Source organism: Diadema setosum, chromosome 21, assembly GCF_964275005.1.
Source record: "Diadema setosum chromosome 21, eeDiaSeto1, whole genome shotgun sequence".
Taxonomy (NCBI): domain Eukaryota; kingdom Metazoa; phylum Echinodermata; class Echinoidea; order Diadematoida; family Diadematidae; genus Diadema; species Diadema setosum.
In genome coordinates this window covers 181607-202672 of record NC_092705.1, presented here as the reverse complement: position 1 = coordinate 202672, position 21066 = coordinate 181607, and the positions used below count along the sequence as shown (strand labels likewise).

General features: G+C 38.9%; 1 protein-coding gene across 1 annotated transcript in view; it reads right to left on the bottom strand.

Annotated features, from left to right (window-relative positions):
- Positions 1–21066, bottom strand: part of LOC140244723 (dedicator of cytokinesis protein 9-like) — a 205058-nt gene that overhangs the window by 135429 nt on the left and 48563 nt on the right. The window contains exon 2 of the mRNA XM_072324337.1: positions 644–760. Coding sequence (XP_072180438.1) covers positions 644–760 — 117 coding nt within the window. The remainder of the gene's footprint in view (positions 1–643; positions 761–21066) is intronic.

The following is a 21066-nucleotide window of genomic DNA, read 5'->3' as shown; positions in this document are numbered from 1 at the left end:
TGTCTACAGGAAGATATCATTAGGTTGCTCCCAGACCCACTGTCTACAGGAACCCATCATGTTTGGTTCACTCCTGAAGACCTAGGCTCCTACATCTTTTCAAGTAACTTTGGGAATGATGTGTGACACATTGTGGGAGTCGTGTGCCTTTGAATGTTTCTACAGACATGTTGCTATATATACTGTTTACAATATGCTGTTTCATCATTATCATCGTCATCGTCGTCATCGTCGTCATCGTCGTCATCATCATCATCATCACCATCATCACTATGGAACCACTGCCAATAGAAACCCATCACATTTGGTTCCCAGACCCAGGGTGTCTACAAAAACTCACGTTTGGTTCACTTCTAGGCCTTAAGAGTCCTGTATACATGTACTACACTACATGTGCTACAAAGTATTTCTATTTTTGGCTTTGGTTAAAATCTTGGATTTTGTTATCACTTTACACATACATGTAGGCTATGAAAGACATAAGAAGGAGGTTCAACAAATGGACACTGTTCTTCTCACCCTCCTGTGTAAAAAATGACATTATAGACATTGTAACAAATACCTCAGTCACCTCATCACACCTAGAACCTCACTCTCCTATCAGCACAGACCACAGATACCACAGGTACCACAGGTTACTCACTGTTACATCGTCAAGGGGAAAGAGGAGCATCAGTCGAAGTGGGTCATTGCTGAGTTGTGAGCGTTTTTGTGTCAGGAAGTTTTCATAAGCCACAGGCTCAATGATTTCTAGCTTCTCCTGTGATGGGGTGAGAGACAGAAGCAAACAAGAAATACAAAGTCAAAATTGTGAGGATGAAAACGAGATCATGTTATCTGGGAAACACGTGGAATATCTATAAAGCAATATAAACTTTACTTCCTTCCTGGAACTTGGTAAAAAGAAAATCAAATGGAATGTCAGATTGCATGTTAACCAACCTAAAGGCTCCTTAACCCATTTGAGGAGAAGTCCCCGAGAATACTCAGGCAGGTGTCTATGGGAAATGTGTGTTAGATAACAAAATCAGTCCATCCTCAATGGGTTAAAACAGCATAATAACATCTGTTCAACTGAATACACTCAGACTTTTCATGTACATCTACCAGGATGGACTAAATAAACACAGAGTGAAAAGTTGTACAAACATGACAAAATGGCAGTATCATCATCCTCCCACTTTTAATGTCATGATTTCCACACCAACCACAACACACTACAACAGTACTCACATGTGAAGGCATTATCAGTATCAGTATCATTATCAGTGTATAACGATCTAGGCAACAGACTGCTATAGTTCCAATTTCTCTCAAACATTTGATGTCTTAACCCATATCGGGCCAACGCACTTGTGTAGACAAACACCGCAGTGGCCCAGCACTGTTTGCACACACACGCCGACGGGTTACGCCATTTCCTGACCCACTTTATCTGACACACTCTTTCTGACACACTTTTTTAGCCATTCACTCTGTACACGGGGCAGTTTTCATGAGACGGCCTCTGTTATTGGCTACTGTGCTAATGAATATTCAAGACTATGGTATGGCTTGTCGAACGTCGCGCCGGCCAAAGAGGCGGCCAGGAGCTGGTGAGCTGGAGGCGCGCGGCAATTTGTATCCTCATACACGTGTACAGGCCTTGCTACTACGTGCGCTTCCAGTACCCATTTTTTTTTTTTTTTTTTTCAGCTGCATACTAGTACACTGCACGTGTGTATGAGATGGGTAGGTGCAGGGTTGAGGTACGAGGTGTAGAATTGGAAGCGCATGCACGCAGCAGTGCTTCGTTGACGTCCCTGGATGATGACAGTACGGCAGTCGGTGAGTGAAATGGCAAACAAATTGACGACATACGTACACAATTCACCCGCAGGAATCGTCAAATGTAGTACAAAGTATAGTATGATGCAATGTTAAAAGCTGGAAACGAAGAAGAAGAAGATATCCACAAATGGTGTAGAAATTATTAGCCTACTTTCAACCCAGTCCCACATGCCAGGCATTAGTGTTGTACTGTTATTAATGACGCACGAACTCTGTAACCAGTTACGTATTGTAGACAGTCTACAGACTACCAGAGACTAGTAGAATTGGTGTTACTTTTGAGTGTAAGTTATCGTAGGACCGCTAGGTAGATGTGCTATTCATGTTCATCATATCTGGGTCTATTTGGTCTGAAACGGGCTATCGGTAGAAAGGACGCGCTGAAGGATTACTAAAAAATAACAAATCACGATTCAAAGTCTGTAACGCTAGATACAGACACAGTGACAGTGCAGTAAAAAAAATAACGTTACATAGAAACGCCACCTACAGCACAGTTACAATACGTGTCAGTAAGTAGAGCAATTGCATTGCCTTTCCAAATTACATTAGCCTATCTTTCAAAACTGATCGTTCCACGCTAAAAGTTGAATGTGCTGTTATGCGCCTTTGGATGTCTGGCAGGCCAAGATTCTACACACCTGAGCAGTAATAAGGTATTGGGCTATATCGCATATAGCTACTGTAAAGGCGAAAGACGGTCCCTAGCTGTGTATAGAGTATATTCTCAGACAATGACACATAAGTATGTCTATGGGTTGAGACAAAGACTTTGTAATTTTAGGGTTTTAATGGGAATTTGTTTCCTGAATCCTAGTCTGGACCTAGACTAAAAGCTTTAGATTTTTAAAGAAGAGGTAAGGATATGCAATGACAACTCTCTCCCTTTCGATTAGACACTAGAACTAAGAATAGAGCAGGCTACATGATCCTTGGGCTTAATCTTAAACTTTTGTGGCACAGACAAACAATGCATTAAGGGTTTGCATGGCCAAGAAACGCTGTGCTATTTGGAAAAAAGGATCTAGTTTAATAATGCCACTCAAAGTTATATTCAGCCAGCAGTATGCCACTAGACTGATAATGGATCAGTCTCAATTCATCACTGGGGATAAGTTCCGGAGGGACTACACCTGGCTTCATGAAATAAGCACTCTAGAAGAAGAAGAACCTTCTAAGTAAAAAAAAATAAATAAATTATAAACTCAAATCAAACTGATATTTTTGTCTGAATGCCACCAGAAGTGGAGCTTGACGTGTAGATGATACTGTCTAAAGCCATTCGCAGTCCAAAGAGAGTTTAGTGATCACCCCTATGTGCGCATTTCATGAGGTGCATTGTAATCAATGTGTGATATATGACAGCCCTGATCCTTGAAACTTTAACCTTCAAAACTCTGGTAATTTTTAACAGAGCTTTTTCCTCTTTTAAAGTCAATGGCAGAATCATGATAACCTTTAATTTTTAGTTCTTACATGTACCAGAGTTTTTCTCAGGTAAATAGTTTTATGCAACAGGCCCCAGCTACTTGTTACACTCTCACATACACACACAAAAACAAAACACAAAAATAAGGACCAATTAATCACAAAAATGAATGATGCTGTAGAGACTTGTATTAAAATCAGTGTGTGTAAGAAATTAGGCTGTGATATCTCCCCTTCCTGTGTAAGGTTTGTAGGATTTGATTAAAAGTTTCAGTGGTTGGAGCACAAAATTAATGTAAGAAGTCAAGTACAATTTACAGACCACAAAGTTTTGATGTGCTCCCTTTATGCAGTACATTTTCTTTTCTTTTTTTTATGCCTCCGCCACGAAGTGGTGCCGGAGGCATTTTTTTTTCTTTTGTTTTTGCCTCAAAGGTCAAAAGGTCTAAGATCAAGTGAAAGTGCTGAACTGATTTTTTCCTCCATATCTCGGAAGTGGCTAAAGTAATATTGAAACGTACTACATATTTATGCATCTTCTGCCTTACAGTGATTATGTTATGAATTTTAGGGTCAAAGGCCAGATGAAAATGGTAACAATTTACTGTTCAATACAGAAATCGCACCTTTTCCCCATACCTTGAAACTTACTCAATACATAAACATATGAATGGGTCAAAGTCAAGTTAAAGTCTGTAAATCCCAAATACATGCTCTTATATATAGGTCAAGGAAGGTGAGCATTCAACACATTCGTGACAAACTTGTCATTTTAACATTTTGCCAATTTTGTGAGAATGTAATCACACATTGTCCACGTGTACTATTTAGACCGATTCGGAGAATCATGCATTATGGCGGAGGCATAACAGTCACCATAGCGACATTTCTAGTTGCACTTTATTTACCCCAGTATGGAAAATAAGCCCGTGTAAGCACCTTCTTATTTACAAAAATCTATGTGATTCTCATCTCCAAATTCCTATGTAATAGTCTAAAATATACAACTGCAGTGTCTTGGGTAATGAATGTATATTAATACAGGATTGTTCTGTGAGAGGACATTTGTCCATGGAAGTTAACATGAATACTGTATGAAGTCACATGTAATGTTTAACCTTCTTTTCAACTTCTCTGACTCACAGCTTCCTTTGCAGCAATGGATCATAAGGAAGGTTTGTTGAAAACTTTCTTTTTTCATGATGTACGAGCTTTTTCCCTTTGTCTGTCATACATTTATACTTTCATCTTTTGAGTGTACCTTGAAGCATTTCATTTGAAAGACAAGTTCACCTTCATATATGTTTGAACTGAGTGGAAGCAGCAATTGAAGTTGAACAGCTTGAGGAAAAAGATAAGAATTTTTAAAGTTTCAGTGCTGCCATCGCTGGACGAGAAGGCTACAAGACGTTGTAGTGTGACATGTATCAAGATATAAAGGGAATTCTAGAAAATTTCATTTTTCCAATGAAAAGTATATTCCCTCAACTTGTTACTGATGTATGTGAAGGGTAATGTAATTCCTTCTACCTTCTGAAAGGGCCAAGTCAAGATCTCTTTTATTATGCTAGAAAAGTTAAAATAATATGTTGAATACCAGGGGTTTGCACCTTGATTTAGAATCACCACATTCTTTCTATCAGGTAATACGACTTTCTCTTTGTATTTATGTTGAAATGACAAATAAATAAATACATAAATAAATGAATAAATAATAATAATTCAGATTTTTCTTTATATTGCTCTATGCCTGGTTCCAGGTATTGTTTTATGTCACTTGTTCGCCTGGGTGATATCTCAAGAAGATATGAACTTCACTCTTGCTAGTGGTATGCATCATCAAAGGAAGACGGTCTGATTATATATGTGATCACACGTTTTGTATGTCAGGTTAATGGTCGCAAAACAAGGAGAGCAGTTCATATCTGCTTCTAGAATTCATATTATCACATTAATCAAAGTGCAGATATAGAGATTTGAAAATGTACAAATGAGTACCAACCACCTGACTTCCAGGGGACTCCAGAGCTGGCAACCTAAAGAATCCTGGAAACAAAAAACAAAAACCAAAAAATATCTACAGAACTAGCAATCACCACTATGATTGGGATATATGTTCATTTCATACTTTGCATTTTTGTTCTTTTATAGAAGTCATCATCATATCAGATTCGCCAAGCCCAAACAAGAAAAAGGTCAGATTGATTGTTCAGTGTTGGTGTTACAGACCATAGTTTTTGGTGTATGTGTTCCTCACAGGTTTGTGCTCATGAAGTTGATATATGGCATGATTCAGATGACTCCTATAGCCATTGATAATACAATGTATCATTTATCCATGTATGTTCCAGACTGGCCATGGTAATATCTTATTCGTATTTATGCAGATTAAAATGATATGTTTTGTTGTGCCCACTGAGATGGAGGAGAGTGAGGGATCAGTTTGGCATTTGTCATTGGTCTATCCATCTGTCACACAAAATGGCAAAAACTTGAATAACTTTACAGTAAAAGTTTTCAAAGAGACCAGTCTTGGGTGGTACATTGTTCATAGGGATTTACATATTTTGCTACAGTTTCAGGTCATGTTAAAGTATAAGATCATGTTGAAAGGGCAATGCACTTTTCGAGCAAATGTTAAGTTTCACCATCAAGACCCTACTAGGGTTACTATCTTTATAATTGTATAACTGTTTCCAAGCAAAGTTGGCTAATTTAATGGATGCATTACATGGACCTAAATTAAACTGTATGTGGTTAAACGTTACAAAAGTAAGGTCTAAAGAAAAGAAGGTCTCAAAGGTCTATTGTTACTGGCCAGATGGTTGAATAAAGACCTACATGTAATACCACCTGCATGAACTACATGACTTTGTAGACTTGACAGGCATATCTATTGTTGGTCAAAGCACAATCGGGCAAAACATAATATCGTTAATACCATGTTTACCTCTACAGAGACTACAGATCGATGTTCCTGACGACCATCATGAAGAAGAAGTGGTAAAGTGCAATTAACATATTTTTTGATGCATAGTATATTCCACCTTGTCAGTGTCTTCCACAATATACATGTATAATGTGATCAATATTCCCACCTAAATCTGAGAGAATTACCTCATTTCACAATGTTTTTGTTTACAGAAAATTGTTAAGTTATATTATGGCAGTGCATTCTTCAGCACTGATGAAAATGTGTTTCACTCAGGTAAAAAAATTATGTTAGTCACATGTGACAAGTCTCAAGTCATATGCTCAAAGATCTGAGGGAGTTGGATCAATTCAGAACAGAGTGCTTGACACTGACAAAAGATAAAGCTTTAGCATCTACATTCTATAATGGTCACAAGTGCACAGATTTGGGTCAAATGCTCCAAAAAGAAAAAATGAGGGAGTTAGGTCAATCCATGATATTTTGGTACGCTTTTTATGAAATGTATGTTGTTACCATGGCAACACATACTTCAACATTGACAAAATTGTTTGGCACATGACACATTGGCCAAATCTAAAGTCAAATGCAAAATCCACTACATTTTTGTATGATTTTCATTAAAAAAAATGCTGTTACCATGGCAACCAACCATCTGACACTTATGAAAGATGAAGTCTGCACATCTACATACTGAAGCAGTCACATGTGCCAAATTTCAAGCAATTATGCTCAAAAAACTGAGGGAGTTAGCTCTATCCACAATAATTTGCATGTTTTTATCAAGAAATGCTGTTACCATGGCCATGTATTGACAAAACATGTCATTGGTCCAAGGTGCCAATTCTCAAGTCAAAAACTCAAGAACTGAGGGAGTTAGCTCATTTCACCATATTTTGGTATGATTTTCATTACAAAAAAAAAAGTGCTGTTACCATGACAATGCACTGTTCAACAGTATCTTAAAATATCTAAAAATCATACTGGTGCTACCGCTAGATCTCCAGTAAAATGCTCAATAACTTAGGGAGTTAGCAAAATCCACACTTTGTCTTGCATGATAACATATCATAGCAATCAGATGACCAAAATTCATAATTCGTGACAATCAGAAATTTTGAAGCCAGGGGATTGTACTTTAACCAAAATGGACACCCAATTCCTGCACAACCTTTATACCTATACTCCTTACAAATATGGCCAATAATCATTATAGAAAGGGTAGAGAAAATCCTGTGATGCCATTGGTCGAGAGCAGTGTGTTGATTTTTACTGGCTACATGACAATAGCTTACTGTAAACATGTTATCATGTACTTGTAGCAAACGTTCACGCACTTGTAACAATGAGTTCACACATGAAGCAGGCATTTGCACATTCAGTAGGAGACTCCTATTGGCTAGAACCATACATCCAATAAAGTTACTGTGCATCCAGTAATTACTGAATGCATGGTTTTCGTCTATGGCACGCCAAAAAGATATACATCCAAGGTTAGATAGTAAATGGAAATCTGGCAACAACAAAAAAAATGTCCTTCATTCTATAAAACAGATGACACACATGTCTTCGTGCGTCAGTGGGAATAGTGTGCATTCGTTAACTATGGAATTACGGCTAAATCCACTTGGCTTCGACTCATTGGTTAAGTATTCCGTAGTTACTTTATGCACACGATTCACACTGACGCACTCAGACCTGTGTGTCATCTGTATACTGATGCATAACATTCAAAGTGAATTTTCAGACATCTTGGCATGTTAATCAAAGAAGAGACATTTAATCACACACAGTGTTAAATTTGTCAAAAATTGTCCTTTTTTCAGTGAGGGAACATTTAAAAACTTTTTCTTTTTAGACACTCTGTATATTATCTGGAGATAGGTGATGTCAAGTTTCTTTTCACTGAATATATTCATTGCAGGAGATTGATTTGACGCTTGAGAGCGACGATGAGCAAGTGATTCTCGTGAGTTGTCTGCTTGTTTTTACTAATTTTTCCAAAGAGCAGCACCTGTCCCAACATTCTTGACACATTTAAAACTTTAGTTACATGGACTTGGACTTGCACACTGTTTTGTGGAAAAGGAGGATCCCTTTGGAAGATATATCCAAAGTATAAGATTCCGTTTTGTCTGGGAATACCCTATTACAACTCTGATGTTCCTGTATTTTCCTACTTAGCATAAATATGCAGGCCTCTGAAAAGAAGTGGTGCTGGAGGCATTATGTTTTGGGTTGTTTGTCCAACCTGATTACATTTTCTTTTTTGGCAAAATGTGTTGAAAGCCAGGGTCAACGGTCAAGGTCAAATCCCAAATATTCACTGTTTTTGTGAAAGTCATTTCACAAGGATGAAATATGATGCAATTGCTTGATTGGCTGATGGCCAGGGATTTGAAATCATGATAGAATCCTAGAATTGTATTGTTCATGCAATAGATGGAGACTACATGAAGCTTAATTCACAAACCTTGATACAAGGATGAATTATGATACGGCAGTGACTTGATTAGATTTTGTGTGCAATTGACTGACAGCTCTACGGACAGAGTTCTTGTCAGTTTCACTGATTTTCCCTTCATCTTAGAATGGATTAAAGGCATATGTTAGTGGATGAAGTAGTGTTGCACAGTCATAATGTTCAGGCAAAATGGCAAAAAAGGTCAAGTCAAATCCTGCATCCTAGCATTTTCAAATACAGCTGTATCTTGCTGCCTGGAACTGAGTCTGCAAGATACATGAGATGTAATACAAGAGATTTAAGCCTAGACAACACATTTTGGGGTGTGGCTTTAAAGATGCCTTCCTTTCAATTCCTTGTTAATTTGTCATCTTAGACTGCCTTTTAATGTTGTCAAGATGTACTACAAAACCTCTTCAGAGAAATAATGCAGTACAGTAGAGTCATGTAGTTATCTCAGCATTCTATAGATTAAAGGGAAGTTAACACTGTCCAGTAAATATCAGCATTTCAAAAGGTATGCTTGTGAGGAATAGTGCTAAGTGCTCTGTTACAATAGCAAAAGAAAGGTAGTGAAGGTGTATTGTGGAATGGTAGTGTTAAAAGACCCATTATAGGCACTGGCTGTCCCACATTGCCTTGTCTGTTTGAAATTATGATTTTTCCCAGATGGTGAGGAGAAATGATATCATCTCAGGATCTTTTTTTTTTTCCTGTAAGAACATTTGGCGTTTTGGGGGGTCCGTCCAAATAACCCCCCCCCCAAAAAAAAAAAAAATTGTATTGGCATAACGCAACCGATCCTGTTTTATGTTCCCGTCCCTCGAGATTTCAAAAATACAAATTCTTCGCTATCGCGATCACGATAGCACAATAGCAAATTAACTGTCAACATATTCCATCTCCGGGGTTTTTAAAAAAATCTACCTAAATACCCTACCTATTTCATATGACCTGTTATGCCAATACAACGTTTTTTCTTCTTTTTTTTTTTTGCCTAATCTATGTGTAGTAAAGTGATAGGAAAATATGATGAAATATCTGGTGCATTCTTGTCAAGCCTATCGAGGTGGAGGGAAATGAATGGATCACTCTGGAGTCTGTTGTCCATCTGTCATTCCATGTTTTAATGCCAAAAATACTTTAAAAGCTTAGCAGTAATGTTTCGATGTGGACTGAACTTTGTGGTCAATTGTACAAGGGGATTGCCATATTTTGGTTGTAGATGCATGTCACCTGAAGGTCAAAGGTCATCATAAACACTCCACATGGTTAGGTTGTTGTTGTATACTTATTTCTGCATTTACTAACAGGAAGAAAAACAAGCCCGGGAGTGTCTCATCGAAGGAATTCCACCAGTTGAAGTGTAAGTAATCAAAGCAGTATAAAAAATAACTAATGTATTACACATACTATACATTATTCCGAATTCATGGGGCGGTCACATCTGAAGAACATAGAATCATGCATTTGAATACAAAATGTAGTTGCAAAATATGTCATGAAATAAAGGCAAAAAATTAGATGTGATAGCTTGATGTGCTGCAATTTGGAAATGATGTACATATATATTAATTTTGGGTGTGATAAAAGCTTAGAAGTGTGTGATTCTACATTGTTGCTGTTTTACCCCTCAAAATAGTGTCAAAACGGATAGACAAATTTCCTTTCCATTGTGAATGGATCAATGCATTGGTGCACGTATTGTCATGTTGGCATTACACTGTGCATGTACTCATCTGAGATTACTGTTTGAGAATGTTCAAGTCAAGAGGTCATATTTATTACCTCACAAGTCCTTAAAACCACAGAAATCGATCTGGACATTAGTAGGTTAAAGATGACTAAGATTCTGATGTTACATTTAGTTTACATATTTTGGCAGAATATATAATACAAGAGAACCTTGTTATAATGGACTCCTCCAGCCTGATAAAAGTAACTCTTCATATCAACAGTCCAAGTAACTACCCTATAGAGGAGTAACACGAATTAACCTCACTGGGCGATTCTGCGACTCAACGAAGCGGTATGATCGTTATCTCTATTCTCGTCTCAGGTCGCTCCAATTCATTAACCCAAATATGCCAGTTCTGCAGGTTTGTGCGAGCGTTACCTGCCTGGTTGTACCACGGTGGTCTGGTGACCTTCTGAACAGAGTCCGCACCGTATTTTGAAATTACACACAAACTTGCAATCCGACCGAACCGACACACCGGCCGGAGACTTACGCAACACAGTCTTCGCACAGATCACACAATCTACTCTATTGGGTGGGCTAGCTGTGTACAGTGTGTGCATGTTTTTCTCTGGTCCGTTAACAACATCCTGCCAAATTCAGAACGGATTGAATGAGTCTAGATGAACAAAATTTTAGAACATATCATGCTTTGAAGAGAGCATGTGAATTAAGCACACCGCGAGTATCCTGTAAACTTTCTAGAAAAGAAAAAATACTAATCTTCAATCTGAGAAGAAATGAGCATGTGTCGCGGTGTGGAAAAAATACCGTGTGTGTTTATACGAAGGCATGTCAAAGCGGTTCGGTCGGTCGCCATAGACTTCACACGTGAAAGCGATTTCGGTCACACTGAGCCAGACTTGACATGATTCGAGCGGACGTCAAATTTTATCCCGTATAGGGGATTTTTGCGTTATCCTCTACAGGGTAGTTGCTTGGACTGATTAAAACCTTTTTTTGTATCGGGGCCAAAAAAAAACAACCCAAAACAGTAAAATATGAGGATGTGGAACTGGCAAAATAGCCTTGTTATATAGTGCTCTTTACAATGAGTTACCATTGTATTTGCAAAATCCCTTTGACGAATCTTAACTTGCTGAATGTGTATTGCCATGCATGTTTATAGACACAAAGTGTATGTCTCAAAGTCAAAAGCCAAATCTGGAATGTTCATATTAGCTCACCTGATCTTTAGTGCATTCTGACAAGTTCAAAAGCTCAATGAACTTCAGTGGAAAACACTGTAAACACAAATTGCGATATGCAGGCTGGCGAGAAATTGCTTCGTGTATGCCTTGTTAAGGTTTTGCTATCAATAAAAACAAGCAAATTAGGGATCAATTTCCATGCTTGATCTTCATAGAAATACCAGATATGTGGTTATAATTTTCACCAGACTTTGCAGGTACAGTGTATCAGTAGGATAGAGATCCAAATCAGAGAATCTTTGAAATATTTTCTTCTCTTAATCCAAAATGATAGAAGTAGGTTCGGACGACATTGGGTGCCAATTGTCACATTACAATTGTTTTTAGTACACATGGACAAGGTAGGCAGGTTTCATTGGTAGTGTGAAAGTGTAAATGGAAAACATCCCCCTCCCCCGTTGCTATGTCCTTCTCATAGGATAGTCATATAATAGTAAAGTGCATGGAAGTTGTTGAAATAGTGATCAGGTGAGCATTCAACCAACTGGATCTCTTGTTAAAGTCAGGATGACGTGGTTCCACCCTCATTCTGATCTCATATTTGCTATTCATTTCGATGTGTACATATTCTTTGCTTTACAGATGCAGCCAGTGCTCATCACAGTGCGTCCATTTCCATAGGGAAGGTGTTGACATCCCACAGGCAATCACATTCATTCTACTTGCCAAGCAGGACTGTATCTGTACATCAGTTCCTGTAAATGTGAAGACATCAAAGTGCTTCTTGTTGGACAAAAGCCAGCTTCCTGATGAAGGTGATTGTGCGTGTGATGAGATGCCATGGCAGAAGCAAAAAGGTCAGGTTTGTAAACCATATGTGATGCAAGAGCAGTTCAATAAGCCATACAAATTGTGGCCTAAAGGGAAAAAGACCCAACAGACACCCAAAAACTGTAAAGTTCTTAAAGTACTGAAGAGTACATGGGTTCATTCTAAAGCCAAAGGATGCAGAAAAGTGATGATCTCTATCGAAGGAAATCCACTGGTGTTCATTCAGTACATCGGTTTAAACAACCAATCTGAGCTCAAACTGGGGCACCGACAAGTAAGGCCAAGTACATCTCAAATGGTTGCAAAGGAAATGAAGAATGTCAAAAGCTTGAAACGTGTCGTACATAATGTGACAAAGAAGATTGTACCAAGTGATGATGAACTTCCAGACCCAAGCAAGCTTCCAACATACAGGCATGTGAGATGGATGAAAGAAAAGGAACAGAAGAAGAAGAGTGCATTTGTTGACATTTGCCACAAAATGGCAGAGGAGCAGGACTCATTTATCAAATGCCATCATGTGAGCGGGAATGTTGTATCCATTGCCCTGTTCAACGAAACGCAACTTGATGACATAAAGAAGTTTTGCTGTAATGATGACTACCCTTGTAGTGCACTTGGAATTGATACAACTTTCCAGTTTGGCAAATTCTATGTGGTGACCACAAGCTATAGGCATCCATTTCTGGAAACCAGCAAAGGCACATACCCAACCCTGATGGGACCAATGATGGTGACTCACCGACTCCAAAGGCACAATTATCGCATTCTCTTTGATGCCATGACACAAGATGCACCGGAACTGGCCAACAATCTGAAGGCCTTCATCAGTGACGGGGAAGTTGCCCTGCAACAGGCAGCATCAGAGGCATTTCCATGTGCCCTGTCCCTGAGATGCCTCACCCACATAGAGAGAAATATCAAGCACAAAGTTCGAAATGACTTGGCACTGTCTCTCTCATTTCACAATGCTGTCATCAAGGACTTGTCTGGTGATAGAACCAACAAAGGACTTATTCACTCAGAAACTTTCGATGAATACAACACCAATGTCAGAAAACTTCAAACCAAGTGGGACATGCTGGAAAAGCTGGAGGTGGGACACAGAGACCCACAGTTTTTCAACTACTTTGTGAAGAACATGGCTCAGATCATCTATGACCACTGCAGGGTGAAGCTATCCCAAGACCTTCACCTAATTAGCAAGATTCCTGACAACAATGCACCAGAATCCATGCATGCTGCCATGCGCCGTTGGCAAAGTGGGGAGAGAAAGGACATACCCACATTTGTGGAAGACATGCGTGAGCTAGTGAAGGCGCAACAAATCAACGTAAAGTATGCTTTCATTGGCAATCCTGGTCCGTACTCCCTCCGTCATGAATACCAGGAAAAAGCAGTGCAAAGGGAGATCCTGTATGGTGAAGGGAAGCAAGCCAATGTGAGCATTGATGTCAACAAGATCCCTATCAGGCCAGAGCAAGGCAATCACACTGTGACAACACAAGAAGAATCCCCTGGAACTAGTGCTGGGGCAAAGCAGCAAGACCCTGATGAAATAAAAGTGGGATGCCTTGATGCTTTGCTGTACATGAGTGATGTTCAGCGAAACTTGATAATAAGCAGGACCCAGAAGGTATCTTTCAGAGAAGGATTCAGCAAGGAAAATTTGATTTTCCAGAAATCGGGGGCAGGCACGAAAGAAGCCTTTTGGGTGACTTCAAGATCAAAAGGCACATACATCTGCAAGTGTCCAACATTCAAAGCCTACAAGCTTTGCGAACACACATTGGTCCATGCTAGCAAGGACAGAAATCTTGAACGCTTCATCACTTTCGTGTCGCACAAGGATAGTGATGCAGACAGTGTTGCGAATATGAATGCCAGCAGTAGTGCTGGCAAGAAAGGAGGAGTCAGAGTTCGCACAGGAAGAAGCACCGACAACAACAGAACCCCCTTAAGTGAGCGCATCAATGACATTGAACCTGCTGGCACACATTATGATGTCCAGTTGACCGGGCCATTGCGAGCCACCTTTACACAATCGCAACCACTTCTCAAAGCAACCCCACCAAAACCAAGTTGCCCACCAACCTTGGGTGAACCATTTCTTGTGAAACCAGTAGCAGGGACAAGCATCCGCACATGTTTTGGATGTGCGGGTACACTAACCAAGACAGATATGTGTGTTGCACACAGACAGACTTACTTGGTGTACAACAAGCAGCAGAGGCAGTGGGTTAGATACACTGGCAACAAGCATTTCCATGTGCAAACAGAATGCATCAAAGCAGGTAATAATCCTGGTTTCGATGAATCTCAGTTAGTCTACATAGATTAGAGTTTGGCAACTTATATCATGATAATCCCCATGCCAAAAGTAGTATATAAATGGGTATTTCCAAGAAGTAGGGATCCAGGCTACTATGTGTGCATATTTCAACTTTCACAATTTTTTTTTTGTCAACGTGTTTTGTTCTTACAGAAGATATTTGTGTAATGTGTGAATGTACTCAGAAGGTTATTACCATGGGACACTAAACATGATTCCCAAGTAAGCAAGTTGGTGGAAAAATGTATTTATTTGTTGGTATCCACTGTCATTTTACCATCATTTTGTGTGACATTGAAACAGGTTATTTTCATAATAGAGTATTGAGTTACTACCTATGTATGATTTAAGCACACACTAGTACTTTCCTAAGCTGTTATTCAATAAAAATTGTACCTTCCAAACTCATATTTCTTAGAGAGATGTCACAAAGTTGTCATTACCAAGGTTACATATGGCGTCCACATTATAAAAAAGGATGTAACAATACAACATCGGTATTTTGCTTGGTATCTTTATTTCAATGCTGAGAAGGGGCACCATGGGTATGGGTTGAAATAGCATTTTTATTCATGATACTAAAAACATATGGCATAATGGCAGGAAAGTTTTGTCATTTCCATATTTCTTGGTCAAACCTTGCTGTGCTGGGATGGTGTCCACCACACAAAACGTAACCTTGGCATTCAGATTGTTAATTATCCAGCTCTATGAAGGGCAGCTTCACTAAAATAAGTTGTTAAAGTATCCATATGACTGTTAAAGTTGCTTGTATGCAGTTATTAGGACACTGAACATTAATACTTTTTGCGTGGCATTGATTTTTGTGATGGTGTCCAGTGTAACATCGGTATTGTCTTGAAATGACCAAATTGCATAGAACTCCATAAATTCCCGTTGAACTGTTCCCAGTTAATATGCATTTGAGAGGTTTTACATTTTATATCTCATTATCAAATCAATAGTTGAGAGTGTCGTGTTGAGATGCCAGTAGAAGCATTATTCATGTCATTTGGTAATACCGATATTACAGACATGGTGTCCATGTAATACAGGTAATAATTTACAGAATTATAGCATAGCACATGACAGAGATCTACAATGGAAGTACATATTTCTCCTTAATGATGGATTGTAGAAAAACTGCCTTGTAGTGCCACTGAATGATTTCCATTTAAGCCAAAATAATCGACCTCAGCATGGTGGATTATAATCATGTGTGTAGAATGCATTCTTATTTAAAAGGGCCTCCATTCTGTTTGTGTAATGGAGACATGGTGTGCATGTAACATCGGTAAATCTCTTAACTTCTGTCGCAACACAAAAAGCTGCACAAGAAATTTGCCTTTACTCATGCGCAAGTGTAGAGTTGACCATAGTCTATTACCTGTTAATGTTCATAGACAGAAAACACAAAATTGTATGACATAAGAAGAATCTTTTTTAAATGTATATGTCTATTGTATAGTTTTAATGTATTGTATAGGTCTATTGTATAGTTTTTATGTATTGTATAGGTCTGTAGTATAGTTTTTTTATGTATTGTATAGGTCTATAGTATAGTTTTTATGTATTGTATAGGTCTATAGTATAGTTTTTATGTATTATGTATGTCTATAGTATAGTTTTTGTGTAGTATTGGTTGTTTTTGTTTATATCCCAACCAGGCTGATTTAAAGTTTGTTTACCACACCCACTGTCTTAGCTGTCATACATACACACTCACACAAACACACACTCACAGACAGACATTGTCTACGAATACCATGCATATTTATGTGGCTTTTGATAGACATTTGCATTTCGAGTATCATATTCACTGTGTGCTGGATTTCAAGCAATTGTCAGACATGTAATATTGTACCTATTGTTAGTTAAGGTTGTGTCTCACTTTTTTTTTTTTTTTTTTACAAAAATGTAACTTGCATTGGTTACAGTCTGCTTTGATCATTCATTTCTTATGCATACATACTGTAGTGAGGGTATAGTGATTGTGTCCATTTTTGTTTGTAGGATTTTGTTGGTTCATTTGTTGGACTGGATGCGATATTCTTAAAGATAATAAAAAGTTTTGGTACCTCAAAAGTGTCCTTGAATTTCCTTGTCTTAGTTTGTGTTTCGGGTTAAAGTACCTTTCATATAACTAACACTGTGAGACTTACTCGCCCCAAAGTGCTCTCATGTCTTAGTAATCATGCAATTAACTGCGATCAGCAGCCCCATACGCATAGCGACCAGCAGTCCCATACGCATAGCGTAATCGGGCTTCGCATTGTAGCATTCATGATCATGACAGATTTAGTATCGCAGGGTAAATGTCAACTTAAAATCCCATAAATTCTTCAATTTGAAGACTTACCAATTAACTTGAAGTATTGAAAACAGGCTTCGGGCAACGTTTGGTTCTGCCTATAGTCTCTTTCTGTTCGAATTGATGACTGAATGTGACTCGGTCGACAGGACCTTAGGAGAGCTACATCTACATACAGTACACTGAATACTACAGCCAGTGCATGCGAACACATCACATGCACACAAATGTTTGTGTGCGCATGCGCTGGCCATGGTATCCAGTGTATGTACATGTAGCTCTCCCAAGGTCCTCTCGACCGAGTCACATTCAGTCATCAATTCGAACAGAAAGGGACTATTGGCAGAACCAAACGTTGTTCGAAGCCTGTTTTCAATACTTCAACTTAACTGGTAAGTCTTCAAATCGAAGAAATTTTTGGATTTTAAGTTGACATTTACCCGCGATACTAATTCTGTCATGATTCTGAATGCTACAATGAGAAGCCCCATTACGCTATGCGTATGGGGCTGCTGGTCGCAGTTAGCTATGCGTACAATGGGCTGCACGCTGCTGGTCGCAGTCAGTGGTTTCGTACAATATTTATCGACGCTGTACAGCGTCGGCTCTGGTACGAAACCATTATTGCATGATTACTAAGACATGAGAGCACTTTGGGGCGAGTAATTCTCACAGACAACGTACTTTAACCTGAAACACAAACCAAGACAAGGAAATTCAGGGAAGCTTTTGAGGTACCAAAACTTTTTATTATCTTTAAGTACTCTAACAGGTAAAAATTTCTTTTCTGAAGTAGAGATGTAATTAATCCATCTCTATGTCATATGGTTATACTTTATTTCAAGCACTGCTGAGACAGTGTATATAAGTATTTAGGGTAATGTTAATGTCGTGGTATAGTGGAAGATGCGGCATTCAGTGTGCCGGCATATGGGTTGTCATGTTTTCAGTAGTTCAGTGTTTATTGGCTGCCTGTATTGTTTACAGCGTGTGCCACACTATATATTGTATAAGAAAGGAGGTATAGTTTTGAGGATTGATTGCGTTATTTTGTAACGAAGGTGCTAATAAGATTTGTCATTATCTGTTTGTAATGGTAGAACAATGATTAAGGTACTATTATGTACAAGTACATGTACATGTATTTGCAAATTCACATTCATGCATGTGGATCAATCTTTGCCTGGATATTACGCTAGCCCACACAGTTTATTGTTACAGTTTTAAGATGAAAATTACAGTGTTAATAAATGCCGTTGTAAGCACCAGTCGTTAGGGTTTTACATCCCAGGTGTTGATTGCAAAGTAAGAATTTAGTGTTTTTTTTTTTCTTGCGCTACAAGTGTTATATTGAGTGTTTAAGTTGCGTGTATTTTGACACATTATGTTGGTACATGTAGATATTTTTGTTAAGAGGAGAGAAGGTTTTAATGCTTTTTGTTAACGCCAGCTGTAGGCGATTGTTGGAGAGCTGACTTGAGCTCAGTAATAAAAACATCACAACTTAATACCTCTAGTCTCTGGTTATTTTCTCCCTTAATGTTGCAATAGTTGTGATTTTGAAGTGTGCACTTTATGCAAGGTACATCAGTTACAAAGCGGAGATTGAAAGTTAAGTATTTGTTTATAGGAGTTTTGATTGTTCTATGTGACTCGTGGACCGACATCCTTTGAGTGTGAATGTGAAGAACTGTTGCCAAGAATTATTGAACAAGTACATCATTTGAATAGACCGGTTTACTAATGTATGCACAGATCTTTAATTTTGCACACGGCCGCAACCTCGGGCAAACAAAGGATGCGAGCCTGCAACGTCGGCTGCTGCAGCCGTCCCCGATACATCCCCACATGTAGACTTACGTGTATGTTGTGTACATGTGTAAGATGCATCAACTTCGACTTTACCTCGTGGCATTTCGTGTGGCTCTAAATCAATTCCCAACCTTAGATGAGGGAAAATTCTGCTGTGATCAAACGCAATTTGGACTATAGTTTCGATTTTATTGAATTTTGGCTTCGATTTTGTCTTCAGTAGTTCTGAAAATGGGTGGAAAACACTGCTGCTACGGAACATACAACAGTATGACCGCATCACTTCAAACTTCAATGATTCTAAGCATTATGATTGATTGTGAAATCTAAACTAGACAACGAATCTCTCATAATCGATATGTTTCCAAGGATTTTTTTTTTTTATAAGTCAGACTCAGACTGATTAAACTTCATGAAATAGAATGGCGATTTTGAGGGCCTAGGGGCCTAGCCCTATATAGACTAGATCTAGAGTAGATCTAGACGTAGACCTAAAATTAAAAACAAAAACAATGATAGACCTAACCTCCCTGACATTCGCAGTAGGCAACATTTATTTCCCCCGTTGACTTATTCATCACGACCCAGGTCTGGTACGTTGGTTTGTTAAGGTATGTCCGGTCGGCCTAACCTCACTAAGGAAACCACGAAAAGGGCTCGTGTCCGAAACCTCGTTGTACTTCAGGCTTGAAACACTCCCATCCGCGAAAAGACGGTAGTCGTCAAATGACTTGTATCCCTTTAGCTTTTACAGTCATAGTCAGTCCGATTGATGATCAGGTAGTTGAACACGTCAAAGAGTCCAAAATCTGTCAAAGTTGGATGTAAACCCAGCGAGCTTGTTAGGATCGGAGAACGAGCAGCCTACCAGAGCGAGCTTCTCCTGCAGTGACCGGCCGGTGTCCGCCCGGGAGAGGTCGGGATCGATGGGCAAATCCAAATCGGCTACGGCAGTTGCACTAGTTTGATGAGTTTCTCGTTGTTGTAGCCGCTTGTGCTCACACCTATATCCCTCAAATACTCAGTTAGTTCCTTAACTGTCCAATTCTTCCATGGCTTGCTCGAACTTTGGCTAGAACTTGAAGCTGACGCCATCTCAAAGCAAGATTATAGCAAACAAAAGTTGTCAATAATCCGCAGCGAATAATGATCGTAGACAATACACGCGTAAATGCAAAAACAGTGTGGCGCGCGCGTCCGCGCTTATTTCGCTTGCCCGACCTAGTTACAATCACTAGGGTCGCGTGGGGTTGACGTCATTATGCATATCATTAGTAAACCGGTCTATTACAGTGGATGTGATAAGTAAGAACATGTATTTATTTTTTTTTTCTGACAAACATAGACTCTATGACAAACATAGTCTGACTATTAAAGGCCTGTCACACAAGTCAAAGTATGCCAAACGTTGCATTCGTAGCTGTTCAAAACTGTCCATGCAATAGGCTACCGAGAACCACATTTGCCTGAGAATTCAAGTGTACTCGAGTGCATCTGGAATCTTGAAATCACACACACACACACACACACACACACACACATGGAGTGTGTGAGGCACCCTCAAGCTTTATATTCGCTTTAAATGTAATGGGTCCTTTGGACAAGTTGAATTATGGCCATCTTGTGAAGTTCCTTCAGGAACACTGTTTCCTATTAGGATCAACATAAGACATAGCAAGCGAGGAACAAGTTATGTGCAGTAAAATACATTACAATATCTTATCTGAAATCTGTGTTTGGAAGGTGTATTTTTGTTCGTTGTTGTTTTTTGTGATCTGGTAATTCAACCAGGCCCCGTTGCTAGAAACTTTGCGTTTAAACGCAACTTGCAACTGATTGTCACTGGCCAATCAACATCATTGTTGCATGCATGTCTTCTTAATAGGGCAGACCCTGAGCCAATCAGAATGGTTGTTTCAAAATTAGCAATTATTTGCAATTGATTGCAACTTTCTTGCAACGGGGCCCTGGTTCATTATGCTTTTGACCACTGTAGGTGAGGATCACGGTAGTATAAATCAAGACAAGTCAACATGCATCTTAGACTACATGTAAATTTATCATTGTTTCTATGGTATACCATACAGAGACCAATCGAGTATCACTGAACATTTTTGTAAGGAAGGGTTATACAATCACCACATAGGGCCTAATGTACATTAAAGAAGAAATCCACTCCAGAATTTTATCAATTTCATAAATAAGAATAAAAATTGCCTACAAAAGAGTGCAAAAAT